Genomic DNA, 24804 nt, shown 5'->3' with positions numbered 1-24804 from the left:
AAGATCGTGCCACTGCACTCCAGCCTGGGTGACAGAGTGAGACTCTGTCTCTAAAAAAAGAAGGAAAGAACTATCGATACACACAACAATATAGGTGAATCTCAAAATAATTATGCTGAGTAAAAGAAGTCAGGTCAAAAAAAGAGCAAATAAATATGATTGTATACATCTCCATTTATATGCAGTTCTAGAAAATGCAAGCTATAGTGACAGATGCCTGGGAATGGGAGTGAGAGGAGCAGGAAGAAGGGATTACCGAAGTGCAGAAGGAAATTTTGGGGGGATGAAAATTATATTCCTGGTCTGGCATGGCGGCTGATACCTATAATCCCAGCACTTTGGGAGGCCAAGGCAGGAGCATCTGTCACGCTCAGGACTTTAAGACCAGCCTGGGCAACATAGTGAGACCCTGTGGTCTCTACAAAACATGATTAAAAAGTTAGCTTGGGCCGGGCTCAGTGACTCATGCCTACAATCTCAGAACTTTGGGAGGCCGAGGTAGGTGGATCATCTGAGTTCAGGAGTTTGAGACCAGCCTGGCCAACGTGGTGAAACCCCATCTCTACTAAAAATACAAAAACTACCTGGGTGTGGTTGCATGCACCTGTAGTCCCAGCAACTCGGGAGGCTGAGGCAGGAGAATCACCTGTAGTTCCAGCTACTTGGGGGTGGGTGGTGGGTGGCAGGAGGACTGCTTGATCCTAGTGAGCCTTGATCACGCCATGGTACTCCAGCCTGAGTGACAGAGTGAGACCCTGTATCAAAAAAAAAAAAAAAAAATTGTGTGTGTGTGTGTATTCCTGATTATAGTGATGATTTTACGGGTATATTCATATAGCAAAGCTTTTCAAGTTGTTATACTTTAAACATGTACATCTTATAGTATGTTAGTTATACCTCAATAAAGCTGTTAAAATGAAAAGGACAATAACTTTAATCATCTTTAATTGATTTTCCTCAATCCCATTTCTCCTTATAGCAATAGCCTTTCCCTCTCCTCTTCATGCCAAACATAACATGTCTCCGCGTCTCCATTCTTTCATCCTCTGCTCAACTCTCCCACTCTCTCCTTTGGGAATTGCAAGCCTGTCTCTCCAATGACATGGCTCTTTTACCAGCGACTTCCTTGTTACTAAATGCAGCACGCATTTTTAGTTTCTCACTTTATTTGACCTCTCAGCAACAATGCACTTCCCTTTGCATTTCTCTTGCCTTCCATGGTGCAGCCTTCTCAGCTCCCTCCTACTCTCTGACTTGCCTTCATAGGTGCATCCCCTCTGCCTGACCATCCAATATTGGGGGTCTTCAGGCTATTCCTAGGCCCTCGCATCTCTTTCTCAACTATTTTCCTTGGAGTCTCATCCATGCTCATTGTTGAATAACCACCTTCAAAACTGATGACTCTAAAATTCACACTTCCAGCCCAGACTTCTCCTCCAATCTTCACATCATGCATTCAGTTGCCCATGTGACATCTTCTCTTGAGTATCTTGGACCGAACAAGTTTGAACCAGACCCATCTCACCTACCCCTCAACTCGTCCTCCTCCTGTACTCCTGATGTCAGTAAATGGCACCTCCACCCAGCCAATTGCTTATGCCAGTGATCAGAGCACCCTGTTTCTTTCCAGTGCCCTCTAAGTCTTGTCAATTTTACCTCCTAAGAGTCGCTAGATTCTCTCTACTTCTCCTTATCTCTACCAGCTGACCACTCTGGTCCCAGCTTCATCTATCACTTGTATCACTGCGTCAGCCTCCTGCCTGACTTTTCTTAAAGCTCGGCCATGGAAATGAGCCTGGAACTAGGGCTTGGAAGTGGCAGGTCGAATCCTGATCCACAAATCCAGATTTGCCAGAAATAGTGCGTTTTCATTTTTATAAAACAAGAAGAGTCAGTCTCTGACTCTAAGCCTTCATTCTGCCAGGATGGCTTAAAATTAACATCAGTAATTCAGCATGCCTCCACCTGCTCCTGCCATGCTCTGCACCAGTTCCAGGGGCTTAGGGTTTTATACAGTACCCAGACATGTTTGGGGGGCTCTGCAACTCCTTATCTGTAAACAGAACCAGGCCTTCCCATCGTCCTGTCCATAGGGCCTTTCAGGTTTGTGCTGCCTCTGAGCCACGTTCAGGGACCAGAAATCTGAGATTGGGAACCCTATGCTTAGGGTCTGGGTACTTCCCAAGTACATAGACTGGGGGTCTTACCAGCTCCTCATCAGTACTGCCAGGGAGTGGGGGGGTCCCAGGTCCTCATTTCCCCAGTACCTGTGAACAGCCTCTCTCTCCCCCTGCCCCAAACTCCAGAACCAGTTTTCTGTCAAATATGGGGGACACTCCTGTCCAGGGCCAGCGTTCTGGGTATGTGACCTATGCATTCACACTGTCCCTACCCTGAGAAGGGCCTCGTGCTTGTTTTACGGCTTTGCTGTTTCTAAAATTCTTGGACCGGGCACACTGGCTCACGCCTCGTAATACCAGCATGAAGTAGGCAGATCACTTGAGCCTGGGAGTTCGAGACCAGCCTGGCCAACATGGTAAAACTCCATCTCTGCTAAAAATACAAAAATTAGCTGGGTGTTGTGGGACATGCCTGTAATCCCAGCTACTCAGGAGGCTGAGGCAGGAAAATCGCTTGAACCTGGGAGGCACAGGTTGCAGTGCACCGAAATCGTGCCACTGCACTCCAGCCTGGGCGACAGAGTAAGACTGTCTCAAAAAAAAAAAAAAAAAAATCTTAATAATTTTTGATTCTGCATTTGTATTTTTATGTGGCCCCACAAACTGTGTGATAGTTTTACTCCTTGTCCCCCCCCTGGTTTTCCCCAGCCATTCTGCTGTTTCTTTTCTGTTTCCCTCCAAAATCTTCTAAGGACCTAGGCTTTTGAGAAACAGAAGCCAAAACAGTGCACAGGCAAATTCTGCTTCCTCTCTGCCTCCTGTCTCCCACAAGGCAAGAGAATATAGGTCAGCTTCCTCTTGAATGGACAGAAAAGGAAAGGGGAAAAACAGAGGGAATTAAAACAAAATTAACATCTGAAGATGTTTCCCAGCCTCTCTTCCTCTCTCCTTCCGCACACAAATTGAAAACCATCTGAGTGTTCCCTGGGGCCTGCCAGTGTCCCCACTGAGTGAAGACCCCTGGGCCGAGATGCCAGGTTAGCATTTACCCTAGAGGCAGGGGCAGAAGGCCTCTTTGCCTGGTCACACTGCGCAGGGAATGTCCCGAGTGTACTCCGGTGCACCATGGGGTTGTCTTGGCAATGTGGCCCTGATGCGCCCCTCCACCCTGCTCCCACGGCTGGCTTTCCTAAGAGAGAGGATGCCTGGTGTGAGTGGGGGTTCAAGCGATTCTTGTGCTTCAGCTTCCTGAGTGGCTGGGATTACAGAAGCATGCCACTATGCCCAGCTAATTTTTGTGTTTTTAGTAGAGATGGAGTTTTGCTAGGTTGGCCAGGCTAATCTCGAACTGCTGACCTCAAGTGATACACCCGCTTCGGCCTCCCACCTCCCAAAGTGCTGGGATTACAGGCATGAGCCACCATGCCTGGCCTATATTCCCTTTTGATAATGATACTAAAAGCCTCACAGACACTGGACGTTCTGGCTCAGAGATGGAGAAAGCTATAGCTACCTAAGACGATGAGTCAAGATTTGTTTTCTGTGGTTTAACTTATGAGTATTATTTTGTAAGATTTCAAATGTAAAATGATAATAGTGCATAGATTGTAACTACACAGGCCTCTCTGCCCCACCCCTTTTAGGGGACATGCTTTCCTGTCCCTCCCACTCTCCTTTGGCCCAACCAAGGTTAAGAATCATTGATCCGATCCTTTATTTTACCAGATGGGGGAGGAGGGGTGCAGAGGAGCCTGTGAAGGACCCGACAGAGGTTACGCAGCTGATTAGTGGCCAGAGTTGGGCCGCCACCCTGCTGTGGAGAGCTGCCCTCTGTGTCTCTGTCTCTGTTTTTCAGGGCCCCAAATGTAAACACAATAGGCAGGATGAATGGTTTGTATGACTTGCTGTCTCCTGGCAGATGTTCGGTTAAGCTATGAAAAGCGTGGATGATTGGCAGTTTCCATGGTGATAGATTTGCTAAGGGTTAGCTCCAAGTGAGTCATGGCTGGGGCTCCCTCCAACGCCATCCTCTTCTGGAACAAGAGAACCTCCTGGCTGTGGCAAGGGGAGAGTTTTGAAGAACAAACCTTTCTGTCCCCCAGCCCCCCATCCTCCCATCAGAGATATGATAGTTAAGTTACTTCAGACGTTTTATCCCAAGGGCAGGCGACTTCCTGGGAGAGCGGCTGGAGATTTGGTCTGGGGGCTCCTCTGGATTTAGGAAGCTGTCCCCCTGCCCCCTCACTGCACTCTTCTCCATTGTGCTGGTGGCTGCAGGGGTGGAATGGGGGGCTTGGAGTGGACACTGTACTTGCTTTGCTTCTCAACGTGTGTTCCTTCTCCAAGCTTCACTACCAAACTTTCCCTGAGAAACAGACATCCCCTCTCTAGGATTTCACACACACCACGCGGATGCAGCCACTCTGGGGATCCAGGAACACCATTCACAGAGGAACTAGGAAATGGAAATTCACTGAGAAGAACGTCAGTCATGTGAAGTCCTGTAACCCTTGTTCCCAGATTCCAAACTCTTACTGGAAGGGATAAGAGCCTCTTTGGCCACAGCCAACACATGGGCCTGTGGTTGACCGCACCCAGCACGAAAAAATGTGGTAGAAAACCTACAGCCTTTACTGAAACGTCCACAGTCACCTTCCTTTTCAAGAGCCCAGCTATTTCTGTGATGCCCTTTGACCTCCCTGGGCCTGACTCCTCTCTCCTGCTCATGTACACACTCTGGGAAGCTCTGGGAGTTTGCTGGGCCCTCCAATTGGCTGGTTGTCTCCAGGCCCCTCAGCCCGGCTGTTAGTGCTCACCCCTCCTCTGGTCTACTTCCCCCATTCTCCCCTCCCAGGCATCCCCTGGGTCTCCTCACAAGTTATGTGTCTTATGAGTGAGAGGACAGAAACCTGCTTAAACATGGGGATCAGAATGGGGTCCCCATGTTTAAGGACTAGAGAGCCCCAAGTAGGGACAGTCTGAAGATGGGGGCTCACTCCACTCCCTTCATTCTGATGGACTTGTGAGCAGAAACAGGAGACAAGATGGAAGCTTTGGCTGGGCTCAGTGGCTCAAGCCTGTAGTCCCAGCTACTCGGGAGGCTGAGGCAGGAAAATTGCTTGAACCCGGGAGGCAGAAGTTGCAGTGAGCTGAGATTGCATCACTGCACTCCAGCCTGGGCGACAGAGTGAGACCCTGTCTTAAAAAAAAAAAAGGGCCGGGCGCGATGGCTCAAGCCTGTAATCCCAGCACTTTGGGAGGCCGAGACGGGCGGATCACGAGGTCAGGAGATCGAGACCATCCTGGCTTACCTGGTGAAACCCCGTCTCTACTAAAAAAATACAAAAAACTAGCCGGGCGAGGTGGTGGGCACCTGTAGTCCCGGCTACTCGGGAGGCTGAGGCAGGAGAAAGGTGTAAACCCGGGAGGCGGAGCTTGCAGTGAGCTGAGATCTGACCACTGCACTCCAGCCTGGGCGACAGAGCGAGACTCCGTCTCGGAAAAAAAAAAAAAAAAAGCTTAGGCCGGGTGTGGTGCTCACGCCTGTAATCCCAGCACTTTGAGAGGTCAAGGTGGGCAGATCACTAGGTCAAGAGATCAAGACCATCCTGGCCAACATGGTGAAACCCTTTCTCTACTAAAAATACAAAAATTAGCCAAGCATGGTGCATGCCTGTAGTCCCAGCTACTCGGGAGGCTGAGGCAGGAGAATCACTTGAACCCGGGAGGTGGAGGTTGCAGTGAGCCGAGATAGCACCACTGCACTTCAGTCTGGTGACAGAGTGAGACTCCATCTCAAAAAAAAAGGTTTATAATTATTATACATGTCTATTTTTTGTGATTTTAGTTATGAATTAATTTATAATTGTTTTATCAAAATAATTATACATATCTATACATGTCTATTTTTTGTGATTTTATTTATGGAATTAATTTATAATTGTTTTATCAAAATAATTATACATATCTATACATGTCTATTTTTTGTGATTTTATTTATGGAATTAATTTATAATTGTTTTATCAAAATAATTATACATATCAACAGTTTGTATCAAAACAATTATAAATATCGACAATACTTATTACAGTAACCTATTATGTCAGGCACTAAGCACTTTGTGCATAGTTTTCCATTTAAACTTCTCCACAGCCTGACTGGTTCCATCAGACACAGGGCTGCCATGAAGTAGATGAAGCCTGGGCTTCAAGGTCCCTCACTTGTGTGGGCTCCTTCCAAAGCCCTGTTCCTAATCTTATATTCATAATTTTGTACTTTCAAAAAAATTTCGGGCCCCATGGAACCTAGATCCTCCCACAGGTTCTATTATTTACTCATTTTACAGATGAGGAAACAAAGACATAGAGAGGTTATTTCCCCAACATCTCCCAGCCAGTAAGCGGTAAACCCCGTTGCTTCCCACGTACTGAGAGAGGATGCTGGAAGAGAGAACACACAATGTTGGTGCCGCCCCTCATTCAGAAGCCAATAAATCTTGCCTGGGTCCTGGAGATAGAAAGTTGCATTATTTGACACTGTCTGTCCCAGGAGGATTTCTAAAACATTGAAAGGGAGGGAAACTCACAAGTTTTGCTCCAAGAACAGAGCAAGAGAGGTTTAGAGATTTTTGCAGGAACAGCTAAACAAACAAACCAACAAGCCAGGTATGGGAAAGGAATGGGGTTTGGAAATCAGAAGGAAGGTAAGGAGAGGCAGACCAGTCTTTAGGAATCTGAGGGATTTCTGAGTAAGGAGCAGAGCCCATCTCTCCTGGGTGAGCATTTATTTAGCACCTACAAGGTGCCAGCCACTATGCTAGGTGCTTATGAATATCTGTTCCAACTTCATCACAGCCCTGCAAAGCAAATAGTATAATCCCCATTTACAGGTGAGGAAAGCAGGGCTCGGAGCCACATTGCCTCCAGACAGTAATAGATCCCTTTTGTTTCTTCAGTTAAAAAAAAAAAGGCAGCAGATGAGACTTGGGCACATTTGTGCATGTGTAGTCTACCTTCATAAGAAAGAAAAATAAAGTTATGAACTTAGAAAACAGGCAGCAGAGAAACAATTCAGCTATAAATGGGAAGAAAAAGTTGAAGAGTTTCTCAGGACACAGATTTGGATTGAAAAGTCCCCAGGAGGAAGCTTGGAAGTTCCTTGAGAAAGAGTAAGTAGTCCTTTGTGAACTAACAGGAACCTGAAAAGCCTAGAAAAACTGTTGGGCTTTTCTTTTCCTACGAATCTTCATTTTCAGGAACAGAAAAGAGAATTGGAGTGGGAAGTGGGCTTGTGGTAATTGGTAATAAGTAAGGACTTTGGTCTATGTGTGCCATTGGGTGATTCAGGGGGCAGGGAAGAAAAGAGATGAGCTGCCTGCTTGCAAATGTTGGTAAGTGGTCATTGACATTTACACTGGTTATTTTACCCAAGGATGTATATTTGAGAGCTGTAAGGGGTTGATTCATCTTCTGGCCATCTATGTTTTCTGTGAGACCAGACACTGGAACTAGGCGCTGACCCCAAGCCCCCTGTTCACCATCCATCGAAACTGTAGGCGTAATGTCAATGTCTAGGTGGCTACGGATGCCAGTCGAGGTGTAGCCTCATAAACCTAAGCTGGTCAAGTGATGGCTGACACCATCAGACTTGCATATTACAGCTGAGATCATAAAGATGTGCCTGAAGGCCCCAGGACTGGGGTGGAAGACCAAGCCAGAAGGCTCTCCCCGTATTAAGGAAGCCGTTTACATAAGTCACATGGTAACAGTGTGCAGACCAGACAGATCATCGTTGTGATGCAGGGAGAAAAAACATTTTTGGGTAAAGCAATTAACTACTTCCTGGAACTGGCGTTGAAAACCCAGAAATGCCATCAATCCAGCACCGTCTAGAGATGAGGAACTGGTGATGCAAGCGCCTGTGGGGAAATCAATGCGCCGCGCCGATTGTAACTGATAAGCTCAGCCTTGTGGTGGGGATGTAACCCCACATTAATCATGCAATTACTGTTTCAGAAGGGGAAATCTACAAAGAGCAGGGGTGTTAGGAAGAAATGGAAAGGCAGTGTGATGTAGTGGAAAGAACACTGACTTGGAATCAGGAAACTTGAGGATTAGTGCTGGTTCTGTTAGCAATTAGCTTGGAACACTTGAATCAAATGGCTTCCCTTCTTTGGGCCTCCGTTGCTTCATCTGTGAAATAAAAGGTTGGAGAAGATGATCGCTAGGGTACCATCTAGCCTTAAGAATCATGATTCTAAATAGCGGTTTTATTTTTTATTTTTATTGTTTTTGAGACGGAGTCTTGCTCTGTCGCCCAGGCTGGAGTGCAGTGGCGTGATCTCGGCTCACTGCAACCTACCCAGGTTCAAGTGATTCTCCTGCATTAGCCTCCCAAGTAGCTGGGACTACAGGTGCATCCCACCATGCCTGGCTAAGTTTTTGTATTTTTAGTAGATACGGGATTTCACAATGTTGGTCACGCTGGTCTCGAACTCCTGACATCAGGTGATCCATCCACCTTAGCCTCCCAAAGTGCTGGGATTACAGGCATGAGCCACTACATCCAGCCCTAAATAGCCAAATTTAAACAATTTTTGGAAGCCCACCAAGAAAAGTGTCAAGAACAAATAGTAATTATAAAATGGGCACTGAGTGTTTCCCAAACTGTGCTCTGGGGAACTTTAATAATGAACACAGTGTTTCATTTCTTTGAAAAAAAAAAAGGGTTCAATGCCAAATAAGTTTTATGAAACACTGTGTGCTGTTCTTAGCGATGGACAGTGAATATTAGCATATTATAAGCACTACAATAGCCCAGCACTGAGAACCTCTCTAATTAAGGTTTTCCCAACCTTATTTTCCATTGTGGAACTTTTTAAAAAATGTAGTATTTGTAAAACACCTGGGCACTAATGCTCTGGGAAATCGTATTTGTTCTATTATGCCAACCCTAAATGTAACTCTAACCTTAACGATAGTGTTTTAAAATTGCACTGGATGCAAAAGGAAAGCAAACTAGAGAATTTCTGTAACACTTAACAAAGATGGGGAAAAAAATACTAAGTCAAAATACTTTTTCTAGCTCTAACTAGCGAATGAGACATTTATAATTCACCGAAGCTAGACAGCATTGCCCAAGAATCGTGTGGTAACACAGAGGTAGAATTTTGGAAATGACAGTCACAGTGTGTGAGCCCCTATAACAAATGTGCAGGCCGGGCGCGGTGGCTCACGCCTGTAATCCCAGCACTTTGGAGGCCGAGGCAGGCGGATCACCTGAGGTCAGGAGTTTGAGACCAGCCTGGCCAACATGGTGAACCCATCTCTACTAAAAATACAAAAATTAGCCAGACATGGTGGCAGGTGCCTGTAATCCTAACTACTTGGGAGGCTGAGGCAGGAGAATCACTTGAACCCAGGAGGCGGAGATTGCAGTGAGCCAAGATCGCACCATTGCACTCCAGCTTGGGTGACAGAGGGAGACTCCATCTCAAAAAAATAAATCCAAACAAACAAAAAAATCCAAATGTATACTTTGCCATGGGAACCGCCCACATTGCCCCAGCAGGAATCACCCATGAGACTTCTTGTCTGCAGTCCGAGTTGCCTGCATCTCCTTGTCTGTGACTCTTTGTGTCTGTGATATGATCTCCTTTCTGGCTTCTCTGTTTTCTCTCAAAAGCCAGCTTTCTGGCCACGTCTGGGCCTGGCTCATTCCCGTGTTACAGTCAGTCCTTTCTCCTCCCACTGACCAGCATCCTAATGTACTGCACATCAGGAAGCCTACACAGAACCTGGGGAAGGAAGAAAGGGGGTTTGTTACGAAGACAGTATGTGTTTGGAAGCAGGAAGCAATTAGGATCAATCAGTCACTTTCCTCCACAGAAGCATATATCGCTGTGGTGTTCTCAGGGGTCTTCATGGGTTAACTTCTGTATAAATGATCTGAAGAAAGGTGTACAAAATGACCTGACAAAATGTAGGAGGTACAACAATGGCGAGGAATAAGGAGCACTATGTCATGATATGGTTAGGCTCTGTGTCCCCACCCAAATCTCACCTTGAATTGTAACAATTCCCACGTGTCATGGGAGGGACCTGGTGCGAGGGAATTGAATCATGAGGGTGAGTCTTTCCCATGCTGTTCCCATGGCAGTAAATAAGTCTCACGAGATCTGATGGTTTTATAAATGGGAGTTCCCCTACACAAGCTCTCTCTTGCCTGCCGCCATTCAAGATGTGACTTTGCTCCTCCTTCACCTTCTGCCATGATTGTGATGCCTCCTCAGCCATATGGAACTGTGAGTCAATTAAAGCTCTTTCCTTTATAAATTACCCAGTCTCAGGTATGTCTTTATTAGCAGGGAGAGGACAGAGGAATACAGCAGGTCCTGGATATTCCTTTTTTTAATTTTAATCCAAATAAGACCTGTACATGATACAAAATAAAACAGCACAGGGGCTTGAAATACAAAGCAATAGTCTCCCACCCCACCTTTCACTATCCCCAATACTCCTCCATAGGGACAACCACTTTAATCATTTTTAGTACTTTGAGAGCTGTGTATAACCAAGCAACGTAAGTATACATATAATTTGGTTAATCAAAGTCAGACATCGTCTGTTGACTTCATGCTAGGAAACATGAGAGTTCGCTTTCTTACATGCTCCCTCATCCACTTTCCAATGTTTGATAGTTATATTTTTAGTTTTACTTATTTTGATGATTACATTGATAATTTTAAAGAATATACTTAAATCTCTGCTATTCTATCAGTTTTAGGTTACATCCCTTCAGTTCTTGCTGTTGGCGTGGGAAATTGAGATTCTGTGTTGTGTTTTAAGATTAATGTATTAGAATTATATTTATTTTATGTGTATCTTTATTTTTATAAGGAATGCTTTAGTTATTGTCCTAATTTTAAAGGAATCTACATAATCCTTTTGTACTTGAGTTTTTAGAGCATTATCAGGAAAACTATAGATAGCAAGTTGATTATTAGCAGGCGAGTGGGCAAAATCCCATGAAAAATGTAGTTTAAAACTTTAACTGAACAAATAGTTTCTCTCTCACACACACATGCGCTCATACACACAAACACACACACACTTATTAAAAATATTTTTTGCCTTGAGGTTACAAGTCAGCTATCTTTGGAACTATGAAAACAAACTGCTTCATATATTTGACATTTCTTTGCTCTACTTAGCAAACACTCAGAAACTCAACTTTATGATAACAAGATACAAAATAATTAACTTAAAATTTATTGCAACTGCTATGTAAATATTTGCTAGGTTTTTCCATAGCTACCTACCACATTTAACAGGTAGCTCAAAAGGCGTGGCTTAGATTACCTTTTAAATTTGCTTATTAAACTAATTGAAGCTTGTAACATTCAAGTCAGGCCTAGTGAATGAACATGAGACTTATATATTTTTGTTTTCTACATTACTATGATGAAAATATTAGTGCTTTTTCTCTTCCCTCTCCTTCTCTTTCCTCTTTTCACTTCCTAATATCAGCTAGCTATAACCTTCTTTTACATTGTCAAGATAGATAATATTCATATTCTGTTTCATAACTATAGTTGCATTAGTTCATTCTGGCACTGCTATAAAGAAATGCCTGAGACTGGATAATATATAAAGAGGAGGTTTAATTAGCTCATGGTTCTGCAGGCTGTACAGGAAGCATGGCAGGATCTGCTTCTAGGGAGGACTCAGGGAGCTTTTACTCATGGCAGAAGGCGAAGGGGGAGCAGGTGTCTTCATATGGCAGGAGCAGGACCCAGAGAGAGAGGGCGAGGTGCCACACACTTTTAAACAACCAGATCTTGTGAGAACTCTATCACAAGAACAGCACAAAAGGGATGGTGCTAAAGATGCTAAACCATTCATGAAGGATTCACCCTCAAGATCCCATCACCTCCCACCAGGCCCCACCTCCAGCTTTGGGGATTACAATTGAACATGAGATTTGGGTGGGGACACAGATCTAAACCATATCAATAGTTATGTCCTCTGTGTTCTGCCTATAGGCCAGTTTTAGAAGTTAAAGAACAATAAGCAAATACACGATTATGACTGTGCAGCTGTTGCTCCCTGAAGAGCAAAGTGTTGGGCTGGAATTTCATTTTCTTCACTGTGATTCTCATATAGCCCTTGTGTCATTTAGGAGAGGAAGTTCCTATACCATGGTCAAACGGGAGAATTTTTCTAACATTTTATTAGTTGTTTAAAATCATGTCACATTTTGGTTTGCTTCATATTTAGACCTTAACTTTAATTTTTAAATTAAATTTTTATTTTTTTAATTTATTTTTTAACTTTTAATTAAAAATTTTAAAATTGACACATAATGGCACATATTTTTGGGATATGTTGTGATACATATAATGTATAGTGATCAGATCAGAGTAATTAGCATATCATCATCTCAAACATTTACCATTTCTTTGTATAGGAGATATTCAGTATCCCCCTTCTAGCTATTTATAATGCTTAACTTTCTTATTCACTTCTCCTGGAGTTTCAATAACTCTTTTAGCAGCCAAAATGATTTATTAATTGAAAATAAATAAGCGTAGACATCATTCTTTTCATGTAGATATATATGGTCACAACTACCTTGCCTCTTGCCTACACAAAGGTTTTGTCATTAACATTTCTTCTAAGAGCATTGAGTATTTTGCTAGCAAATTTTGCTTCCTTCTCAGAGTAAGTTCTCTGGCCCCACATCAGGACAGCACTCTGTAAAATGTGGACCTGAAGATAATAGTCCTGGTATATCATATTCTAAAGATGATTCTGAGTGGTAAAAATCACTCCACCTCAAACATAGCCAAGAGTTCACCACCACAGATTTAATGGTATACCTTTTCCCCATCTTTCCCATCTTCTACTAACTGTAACCCTTCCACAACCCTTTTTGCTGAACACAGTAGACTATATCTAACAATATAAATTTCTCCAAAGCTCATAGGCTTACCTATACTGTGGTAACAGTTTGGACTCACAACTCTGAATCTCTGTAAAAACAGTAAACTAGATGTATATCAAAATGAAAAATGCAAACTGAGATAACCTGTATTAACATGATTTAGTTCTTCCATGAAAACTTTACCCAGGAAAGATAAAGACTATAAACCACTAATATTATTTGCTTCAAGATATTAATGAAAATCAATTTATCTGATTCAGTAGTTTGATTACTTGGACAAAGAGCTCACCTGTCAAATAACAGTTAATCAATTCTTCCCATAAGATACTCACCTTATTCTGTCCACCAATACTAAACTACCATATCACAAATTTTACCCAATCTCTATCCTCCTTCCATCATGAAATACCTTAGACCCCAACATCCTGAGAACATGCCCTCCCCCTTGGGAGGTACAGCCAATACCCTGGCAAGGTGGTGTTCTACCTCACTGCAGTGAGTTCTAATAAATATATTTGGCTTTGCTGTATTAAATGACTGTTTAGTGATATTTGAGGTAGTTCAACAAAAGAGAATGTCAACAGTGCTCTACACGTTCAGAGAAACTTCTCTAATAACAAACTATAGAAATGATCCCTGAAAGTATAGTCATAATAACTCTTCTTTTTATGTTGTTGCCAAAATGTGCAGTCAGTATATCCTTAAAATCATTCAGTTTAATTCTATTGCCCATTGTGCTGGAAGCATTTCCTCTCCAGAGGCATCCCTCCAGGAGCCTCCATTTTTTGCTTTAATCCCTGGCAGTTTCTCTGCTGTGCAACCCTTATTCTGGAACTTCACTCCATTCCTCAGTTATCACCACTGATTTCTGAATCTCATGTTTTCCTTCTTCATGGTTTACATCCTCATTTTGCTGGAATACATATTTTAGTATCTTAGAAACAATATGGGGGAAGTAAATTTTCTGAACTCTTATCTGAAGGAGCTCTGTCACCCAGGCTGGAGTGAGTGGTATGATCTCCGCTCACTACAACTTCTACCTCCTGGGCTCAAGTGATCCTCCCACCACAGCCTCCCAAGTAGCTGGGATTACAGGCATGCACCACCACACCTGCCTAATTTTTGCATTTTTAGTAGAGACAGAGTTTCACTACGTTGGTCAGGCTGGTCTTGAACTCCTGACCTCATAAGATCTGCCTGCCTTGGCTTCCCAGAATGCTGGGATTACAGGTGTGAGCCATTACACCCAGCCTCAAGTGATCCTTCTGCATTGACCTCCCAAAGCGCCGGGAGTACAGGCATGAACCACCATGCCTGGCCCTTAAATCTATTACATTTTTAATTTTAGTGATCATATTTTTAATTTCCAAAAGTTCTTTCTTGTTCTTGGATTTTTTTTTTTTTTTCACAGCACCTTGTTTTATAGATAGAATATTCTTCTTGGATGTATCTGGAGCTACTAATCAGTGTTTTCTTCCAAATTCTCTCTGTATCCTGATTTATATGTTTCTTCCAGCCTGGGTTGTTCTGTTTCTATTTATGCATGTATTTGTTTATTTGTTGCTGTTTTTCATCACACATCGGGCGACCTTGGTTGCAGGCGTGGATTTCCCTGGCTGCCATGCGTTTAGGTCTGTCTCCCTGCTGGGGCCCTACCTTGATGACAAGTTTGTGAGTGCTGTTGATTCTTGAGCAGGGCTTCATTTGGGGTGCAAACGTCCAGCCCTGGTTTTCCTTGGTGTATTCAGATCTTGTAGAGAAGCATTCCGAGGCTTTCTTTCCTTCTCTTTTCCTCTGTGTTATGTTCTCCATTTTCTGTTCTATGTTCCAGACATTTATGTGAACCTTTCATCTACTTAGGGTCCCTCAACTTCTCTTTGCTTATAGGAATTTATCCACTTTCCCCCTTTACTATGCTTTCTTTTTTTTTGAGATGGAGTCTCACTCTGTCGCCCAGGCTAGAGTATAGTGGCGCCATCTCGGCTCACTGCAAGCTCCGCTTCCTGGGTTCACACCATTCTCCTGCCTCAGCCTCCCTAGTAGGCAGAACTACAGACGTCCATCACTACACCCGGCTAATTTTTTGGTATTTTTGGTAGAGACGGGATTTCACCATGTTAGCCAGGATGGTCTCGATCTCCTGACCTCGTGATCCGCCCGTCTTGGTCTCCCAAAGTGCTGGGATTACAGGAGTGATTTACTATGCTTTTAATAGGATCTTGGAGAGGAGTGAATGAGAGGAAAGAAAATATGCCTAACATGCCGTTAAACAACAACAACAACAACAACAACAAAACCTTAGAAGTTAGTTTTCACGTGTTTCAAAATGATCATTGTAGAAAAGTGAGAAAATATAAACAGTCAAATAAAAATGACCTGTTCTTTTATCATCCAGAAATTACATTCTTAATGTTTTAAAACATGTTCTAGTTCCCTTTTCTATATATTTTTATAACAGTGGGATCATACCAGATGTGTTGTTTTCTAATATGCTTCTTAAAACTAAGCAAAAGCTTCTAAACATCTTTCCATGTCACAACATGTCCCTTACAGTATTCTGAGACCTAGTATTTATTGAAAGCTGTATCACTTATTTAACCCGTCCTCCATTTTTAGACGTTAGGTTGCTTCTAATTTCCACTGTTCTAAACAAGCATTTATAAAACTGTTGGGCTAAATCTTCCCTCATAGCCTTGACTATCTACTTTGGGTAAAGTCCTCATAATGGAGTTGCTGGGTGACAGTATATGCACCCCCATCCACGGGCCAGCATTCAGGGTTCTCTCTGAAATACACTCCCCTACTTTCACTTTCTGGTTCCAAACTGTCACTTCACTGCACTTCTCTTGGATTCTGTGAAGCATTATGGCAGAGGCATTGTGAGCATAATTTTCAGAGTCAGACAGACCAGGGTTGAATCTTAGCTTTGCCACTTATTAAATGTGTGAGCTTAGACTGTTTTAATTAACCTCTTTGAGCACTTTTCTATAATATGAGGAAATAATTCTACTTTTCTGATGAGGCTGTTACGAGAATTAAACAGGATAAAAAAGTGCCTGTAAAGCACTTGACACAGGCCCAGGCAGGTTGAAAGTGTTCGCAAATCATGGTGTTAGATTCATTCCCGTCCCTAAGCCCGTTCGAACCCCTCTTTCAAGGCCACATTCAAGCTGCACCCCCTCTATGGGGCTTTCCTGACCAGGGCAGCCCATCACACTGAGTTGTTATGGCACTTGTGGGCTGGATCCTCATCCGATGTTCAGAACACCCTGTCTTGTTGTTTTCATATATTTGTTCGTAAGGGAAGAGGCATCACCCCCACCTCACCATGCAGCACAGTGCTGTGGGTCCCTTATGAATTCATTCATTGTCATTAGTGTTCTTGCAGAAGAGAGGTGATGATGAAAAGGAGCTTGTGACTCCATGTCAGTGGCATCAGGATTGGTTTTTTTGGAGTTTATTTCAAACCCTTTGGTAGCTTAGGAGCTTGGAGGATGGTACCTGACCCCAAGGACACCGGAAGCTCCCACGGAATCAGCAGGCAGCAGAGGCAGGGAAAGCCACTGAGCAGGAGGCTGCCAGACCTTTGTAATGCTGAGCCTCTCCAGGGCATTGTCCCAGCTCAGCACACAGCGCAGGACCTCTGTGTGCCTTGCAAGCCGCCTTCCTCCCCCTGGTTGCTTTGCGCTAAGCGGTAGGATGCTTTTGGAGCCGGGAGGGCTTTCCTCCTGAGTCTCCTCCAACCCACAAAGGTCCCTTTCACGCCACAGGGATGCCTCCCTAGTTGCCAGGGGAGATGGAAAAGCAGCCTGTGCGCAGAGCTGCAGCTGGAGGGCTTGCTGTGGGACAGCTTCCAGGAGAGGGTCCGGGAGGAGAGGAGGGGCAGCCCTGGGGAAGGTGATGCGTGGAGAAGGCTGCTCACCCCATTCCCTATCTGGGTATCTTTCAGGAGTCATGGCCGGTTTCAACATGGGGGGCGACCTCAGGGAGCCTGCCTCCAGCATCCCCCTGGGCTCCCTGGCAGCTGTTGGCATCTCGTAAGTTCCCCTCATGGCAATCAGTCCGAGCGGGAGAGTGGGAGAGAGAACCCCAGGCAGAAGAGGGATTGCCCCTTTTGTTCTGAGAGTGCCCCGACTGTGACCCATCTATTTCGTATTCCGATCCTTCTTTTAACACTCGGCGGGCTGGAAAATTCACGTCTGGTGGGTTCAGACACTGCCCTTTCATGCGCCCTGCCTGGGAGTGCTGCCGAGGAGGAGTGTCAGGACCCAGATCACAGACCAAATCCTTTCTTTCCTTTCCTCGGCCTCCCGCCCCCGTCCCTCCTCAACCCCCATTTTGAACTTGGGGATTTTTTTAACCACGGAGTTTCCAGGATCCCTGGAGGGAGCTTAAAGATGAAGAGTTTTGCAGTCAGACAAATTCTGGTTTGCCTCTCAGCTCTGCCGCTGATTGGCTGCGTGACTCTGGATAATTTACTGAGTTCTCTGAGCCTCCATTTCCTTTCCTGTGAAATGGGGATGATGACAGTATATGTGTTTCATAGACTGTGGGGGAGAGAGTAGAAGGCACACAGTGGAAGCTCAGCACCCAGCTCTCCTTCTTCCCCCAGTGAGCCTCCCCTCCAACTACCCCAGGCCATCAGGCCTCTGGGGTTTTAGTTCAAACTGTGCCACCCACACAAGCAGGCTGGGTGGCTTTGGGTCTATTTCTGACTTTTTAGAATATTGTTTCTCTCTGTACCACAGGAAGAAGCTTCTCTGCCCTTCACTGGGTGGGTGTGAAGAGGCAATGAGCTCAGAGAGCAGAGACAATGACTTGAGAAGTTAAAAGGGCCTGTGTTATTCTAACCACAGTATTTAGAAAAATATTAATGTATCTGTTTCACAAACACTGAATTTGCTCTTAGCTTATTGCAGTGACACCTTTGCTATCAGCCTGGAATACAGCATCAGGGTATTTTGTGCAAAACAAGGCAATAACATTGGGAAGAAAATGAAGACAACAGAGATAGAATTGAGTGTTGGGAAGGAAATAAAAGAAAGAGGCTTCTGTATGAGGACCCTGTCTTGCTTCTGGTCCCAGCTGGGAGGTTCCACCATGAACCCTTGGCCCATCCTCTCACCACCCGGATGGGAGTGAGGAGACCACAGGAACCTGGGTCTTGTTCAAGGTTACAGGGCATCTTGGGGACAGAGCCAGGCCTCTGCTCTCTGCCTTTTGACTTTAGTTTCCCTCTTTATTATCTGATCCAAAGATAACAGACCAGCAGGACTTAGAGGCCTGAAGGATCATCAGCTTGTTCTTTTGCTGGAGGAGGCTGGGATGTGAGGCTGCCCTGGCCCGAATCCTGACAACCTAAAGGCAACTGGGCCTCCCGCTTCCCTACTCGGAATGCCCGTTGTGTGGTTTTCTTTTTTAATGTAAGAAAGAGAAAAAACAGTGCTCACTTCAGCAATACATATACTAAAATTAAAACAATACAGAGATTTGTGTGGCCCATGTGCAAGGATGATCTGCAAATTCATGAAGCATTCCATATTTTTATATACATTTAAAAGTAAAAAAAAAAACAAAACAATGGTACCCCTTTTTTGGTAAGAAATGTGCCAGAAGAGAAATAGTACAAAAAGTATCCTCCCAAGCCAGCTGGGGAAGCTTCATGACTGGCCTTTGTCTCATTCTGAGACAGGTTCCCTTTGGAAACAGAAGGTTGAGTCGGGGGACTGGATGGGGCTGGGTGAGGTGAGTGGGGGGCAGCCCTGTTCTGCTCTTGGGTTTTCAGGTGGTTTCTGTACATTGTCTTCGTTTTCCTCCTGGGCGCCATCTGCACTCGAGAGGCCCTTCGCTATGACTTCCTGATAGCGGAAAAGGTGAGTGAGGCTTGTGCTCCTCGAAGGGCTCAGTCAGCTGGAGTCATTTGTTTGTTTTCACCAACAAGTGGCCGCCTTCCCCTTGCAGTACTGTCTGGGAATCCGTATAGTCTTTTAAAAATTTAATTAATTTATTTTTTGAGACAGGGTCTCACTTTGTTGCCCAGGCTGGTGTGCAGTGTTGCAATCTCAGCTCACTGTAGCCCCAACCTTCCAGGCTCAAGCAATTCTCCTGTCTCAGACTCCCAGGTAGCTGGGACTACAGGGGCATGCCATCATACTGGGCTAATTTGTTTTTAATTTTTTGGTAGAGATGAGGTCTCATTGTGTTGCCCAGCCTGGTCGTAAACACCTGGCCTCAAGTGATCCTCCCGCCTTGGCCTCCCAAAGTGCTGGGATTACAGGCTTGAGCCACCACGCCCAGCCTCCATATAGTCTCTAGCCCAGGAATGAAGTGTTGGGTTGTGATGGGGAAGAGAGATGATGGAAAAGGTACAGGCTCTGCTTAGGGATTTCGAGAAACAGATAACGATGCCCAGAGAGATTCACAAACATGAGGGGCTAGATAATGGTGACATCTCTTCCTGTCAAAAGTCAGGACAGAAACAGAAGAATTTGTTCACCCCAAATTCCCAGCTAAGCAAGTGCCTCACTTTTGCTAATAGCTTCACCTTGCATGATGAATAGAATGTGCTGTTCAGAAGTGGCAAGTGGAGAAGGAGGCTGGGAACAGGCAGAGGTGGAGGGAGAGGGAGGAAGCCCAGCGCCAGGGTGAGGGCCAAGGCCCTCCTTGTCTCCGAGGTCCTTGACCGCTTTTGCTTTCCTGAGAATCTCAGACACTGTGGGTTGATTTGGCTGCAACATCTTTGTTTCTAGAGTCCACACCCTGCCAGGAGAAGATTAATGAATTCTTGGCATTCCTCCGTTAGCAGGCTGGACGTCATGTGACATCAAGGACATTTATTTGGCATCCTAGAATCCACATAAGATTTCCAGATATTTTTCTGGAAATCCCCGAAAACTCCTACCCTCCTTTAAGTTCTTGGAGAAAAAGTAGACCCTGAGATTCCCATCAGTTTTCAAAGAAATGTAGTTGGTTAGGGAGTTTTTCTGTTAACTCCTGAGTATCGCTGCTTATATTTTATGTATTTTTAAATTTAATTTAATATTTTAAATTTTTAAAGACAGGGTCTCACTCTGTCACCCAGGCTAGAGTATAATGACATGAACATGGCTCATTAGAGCATCAACTTCCAGGGCTCAAGTGATTCTCCCACCTCAGCCTCCCAAGTAGCCAGGACTACAGACATGCACCACTACACCCAGATAATTTTTTTTTTCAATTTTTTTGTAAAGACAAGGTTTCACCATGTTGCCCAGGCTGGTCTCAAACTCCTGGCTTTAAGTGATCCTCCTACCTCAGGCTTCCGAAGTGCTGGGGTTACAGGCATGAGCCCCTATATTTGAGGATGGAGTACCATTTTCTCTTAGTGTGAGGCTTTGCAAAGCAGCCCTGCTGACCTTTGTGGAGGGCCAGCGCCTAGGGCAACCTGGGGCAGGAAACTCTGAATTTTCTTTTGAGAGATACGTTTGAGCTTGGTTTTCACATTAGCACAGGTTTCTTTTTAAGGCTTGTAGGCACCCATGCAAAGGTGATTATTTGTTTTCAAGGGTTTTGACCTTAGTATAAAAGCAGGTTTTTTGAAAGGTGGTGCAGTTCAGTTAGTGAGAGAACTGATACCCACCTTTCAGCACCCAAGGTCACAGACCCCCAGGCGGCAAGGTGTGCTCTCGAGCCAGGAGTCTATAGCCCTCCTTTGTATCTACATGCACGCTTCCGTCTGGAGTTTCACTCCCAAGAGCCTGTTCTCTAGTTGCGGAATGAAAGCTTGGCTGCATGACAGGAATTGAAGGCCTAAAGGAGCAGCCTGGGTGAGGCTGGTTTGACAGGGGGAAATGCTTCCTGCTCGTCTGCAGCTTGCCAGTGGCTGGGCTGCTCTGCCTGCTTCTAAAGTTCCTTTCTCATGCTTTCCTTCACAGAGGTCCTTGCACCCTTTAGAGACTCTGATCTGATTATCCCCTGGGCCGCGGCTCCTCCCTCCTCTCCTTCCCCTGCTTTTCAAGGGAATGCTCAGAGTAGGTATATGGGAGGGCAGGCAGCTTTGTATCTAAGGCCACAAACAGCAGTAGGGTAAAAACAGCCTAGAGACTGGCATCTGAGAGCCTTTGTGGGTGGAAATTCCACACCTCATAATAGGCACCAAACCGGGGGAGCCTCCTTTGGAATGCCACCTGTCCCGACAGTGAGCAGGTAGGCAAGCACTTAGCCAGCTGGGGGCACCTGCTGCACCAGGCCCAGCAATGACACTTGGGAATGTAATTATGCACACACTGGGATGAAAGGTGGAGATGTAGTTTTCGGATAGGACAGGAGACTGTTCCCTGGAATAGGCCATTGTAAAGCCTATAAAGGAACAAAGCTACTGCTCTTGGTTCTCAGTAGAAATGGGCAGGTGCAGCAAGTCAGTGAGCCGTGATGGAACCGACCCTGATGACTTCAAAATAGCAGCACCTGGGTCTTCTGGTTCCCACTACCCACCCCCTAAAGGGGACCACACAGGAGTTTCCTCCCACACCTTTTGTGCTTTCCTGCTCACTGGTGTCGCTCCTCGGGACTGACTTCGCTGCAGGAGCAGGTACCGTGCTCAGGAGGTAGATTGGGCCACAGCTGTTTTTACTGGCAGTGCCTGGAGAAGGGGAGGGTGCAACCTACACTAGTTGGGAGGTGCAAGTGAGGAGTCTCTTTACCTTGGTCACTTGATACAACCTGCCACCCTGATAACCTGTTCACTTCAGCTTCCTGTCTTACCTGTGGCTTCAGTTCTGAGCCAGCGCATCTCTGAGCTTTCCTGGGCCTGAAGAAAGACCTCTTCTGTATGTGTGCCCCGCGCATCACCTCTGGACACTGAGACAGGGCGGGCCTCTGACCTACTCTCCTTGGCGCGCGTTCACACGCTGCTCCCCAACGCACTCCTCTCTCTCTCTCGGGGGCTTTCTGCCAGAACAATTATCTTCAATGGCTGCAGGCTGCCCTGGATTCCTTTCTACTGATTTGCAGCTGGTCAGTTAATCTGTTTCTGTCTGGGTTTCCTACAGCTTCTCTGATCTATTTCTAATTATTTGGCTTCTCAACTCACGGTTTCTCTAAGAAGCGTCTTTTTCCTTTTTCTTTTTTCTTTTTTTTTTTGAGATGGAGTTTCACTCTTGTTGACCAAGTTGGAGTGCAATGGCATGATCTCGGCTCACTGCAACCTCCACCTCCCAGGTTCAAGCGATTCTCTGTCCTCAGACCCCCAAGTAGCTGGGATTACAGGCACATGCCACCATGCCTGGCTAATTTTTTATATTTTTAGTAGAAACAGCGTTTCACCATGTTAGCCAGGCTGGTCTCAAACTCCTTACCTCAGGTGATCCGCCTGCCTCAGCCTCCCAAAGTGCTGGGATTACAGGGGTGAGCCACTGTGCCCGGCCACATCTTTTTACTTTTTATCCCAACCATAGAGGAATTTTCTCCCAGCTCTCAGGTGTATGTGCATTCTTAAAAGTCTTATATACAGTGGTGGCTCTGAGCTAACCCATGAAAGCACATAGTAGGTGCTAATTATAATACATTTTACCTGGCACATAGCAGGTGCTAATTAAATTTTAACTCCCTTCCACACTCCTTATGGGCATACCCTTACAGATCAAAACATTTATTTTAGGAACACATTTTCTCCCCACAAATCCACCATATTTAATAGGAAAAGCCAAAATAGTCAATCTCAGTATTATTTAGTTAAAAAAGGAATTGTATAAACCACAGTGTTAGTTGGGGTGAAATAGATTAAATGTTTCAAAAGAAACTTGTATACAGTCCAGGAAACATGTTTATTACAAACAAAAAAGACCAAATATCTTAGAGCCCTGGGGCTTGCTAACTAGCAAAATAAGAGCAATCTAAGAAGGAAAAATATCCCAAAAGTATTGTTGTTAAGACTAGGGAATCTGGCCAGCTCACGCCTGTAATCCCAGCACTTTGGGAGGCCGTGGTGGGCAGATCACTTGAGGTCAGGAGTTCAAGGCCAGCCTGGCCAACACAGTGAAACCCCATCTCTACCAAAAAATACAAAAATAAGCCAGGCGTGGTGGTGCACGCCTGTAGTCCGAGCTACTCAAGAGGCTGAGGCAAGAGAATCGCTAGAACCCAGGAAGTGGAGGTTGTAGTGAGCCAAGATCGTGTCACTGTACACCAGCCTGGGCAACAGTGCAAGACTCTGTTTAAAAAAAACAAAAACCCCAAAAAACTGGGTAATCCCACAGCGCAAACTCTGATTCCTGGATTTAATAGTCATGGTTTCACATATTCACGAGGGACCTTGGAAGCTCATGGCACAAGCTGTACAGGGAAGATGGGGATGGGACAACGCTGGTGACTAGGGCGTGAGTCCTAGTGGGCCACTCAGCACCTGGGAGTGGGTCAGCCTGAGTGTCCTCTGCCCTCCATCGTGGACACAGTCCTGCCTCTCAGGAAGAGAAGCACACTAGGTCTCATTATGGAAAATGGCTCTCAAGTGAGAGGTAAAACTGGACTGAAAGTTGAGATGTTGATCAGTTCGTGGAGCGTGGAGAGTGCTAGGAAACTCATGACTGTGGAAATGAGATGTGGGAGGAAAAAACCAAAGCGTTGTTGAGACATGGCCTTATTAATACACTTGGGATTGTAAAGGTTTTTAGGGTGCGCTCCTCAGTGATGTCAGGGGGCCACCGGAATTAGATGAGACAGAATGAGCCCCTTGCAAATGACTTTCAATCCTGTCCTTCAAGAGAAGAGAGCAGCCAATGAATGAGTGGAGTCCCTCAATGACCGAAGCTCAAGTGGGAGCTGGGAGAAAATACTAAGAGCAGAGAGATGGAAGTAATTATTTTAATCAGTAGTTACTGAAGAAAGAAATCAGGGTACTTCACACCCCATGTAATATTTTGGAAAGAGCTTTGAGGGGGATGGCTCAAACAGGTGTATGCCAGAAAAGAATCACTTTTTATTTAAAAAGAACTGTTGACACACCTCTGCTCAAATAAATCCTCACTTCCACCTCCACTGGCACATTTAGCAAATTTTCAGTCTGATATGAATAGAGAAAACAATTAAGTTCTTTTAGGGCTGGGAGCAGAGCTGCATGGTTCACCGTTGTGTCTATAAGCCTTGCTCTGCCTAGCACTGTGCCAGGAACATAACCTGTCCTTGGGAAATGCTTCCTAAATGGGTGGATGGATGGATGACAAATGAAAGAAAGAGATAGGATTTAGGCAGGAGAGATGGAATGAAGTTTTTATAATTTGTCTAGATGTGGGGACCAACATTTCATATATTATTCAGAAAATAGACTGAATAATATTTTTATATTTTTTAAAAGTGGTAAGTGAACAGATCATTCTACATGATCGACAAACTGGACATAAACAAGTTGCTAACTTGGCCCTGTCTGATCCCAGCTCTTAGGGCTCTGGAGGAATCCCAGGGTGTGTCTGTGGGAAGGCTGGCCAAAGATGGAAGCCACCATATCGTGTACTCATGGTGCCAGAGGCTCAACCCAGTTCCTGAAGTCAGTCCAACTCTAGGAGTATGACAGGCTGGAGCATTCCCACTCTTTTCTGCTCTGAGTAAATAGACAGGCTTTAAATGAAAAAGAGTTGTAAAAATTCAAATATACATAACCTTTTAGGTAAGAAGCAGTGAAATTTCTACAAGGAGATGCCATGCCTGACTCTCCCAAAGAATTTTTTGAGGGGAGAATGCAATGGCTACAATGTGTTGTGCCCAGGG

The 24804-nt window shown here is 45.0% G+C and overlaps 1 protein-coding gene, 1 non-coding gene and 1 pseudogene across 2 annotated transcripts in view; 2 read left to right on the top strand and 1 right to left on the bottom strand.

Annotated features, from left to right (window-relative positions):
• SLC12A8 (solute carrier family 12 member 8) overlaps positions 1-24804 on the top strand; it is a 135531-nt gene that overhangs the window by 72732 nt on the left and 37995 nt on the right. Inside the window, exons 7-8 of the mRNA XM_010354813.2 lie at positions 17015-17102; positions 18851-18938. Of these exons, the coding sequence (XP_010353115.1) occupies positions 17015-17102; positions 18851-18938 (176 nt within the window). The remainder of the gene's footprint in view (positions 1-17014; positions 17103-18850; positions 18939-24804) is intronic.
• LOC115892312 lies at positions 13645-13717 on the bottom strand (annotated as a pseudogene).
• On the top strand, positions 18508-18611 carry LOC115892098. Its single transcript, XR_004051986.1, has one exon. It is a non-coding gene; the product is annotated as a U6 spliceosomal RNA (small nuclear RNA).

Source organism: Rhinopithecus roxellana, chromosome 1 (genome assembly GCF_007565055.1).
Source record: "Rhinopithecus roxellana isolate Shanxi Qingling chromosome 1, ASM756505v1, whole genome shotgun sequence".
NCBI classification, from domain to species: domain Eukaryota; kingdom Metazoa; phylum Chordata; class Mammalia; order Primates; family Cercopithecidae; genus Rhinopithecus; species Rhinopithecus roxellana.
Note: the sequence above shows the minus strand (reverse complement) of the source record. Positions and strands in the feature narration are given on the sequence as shown.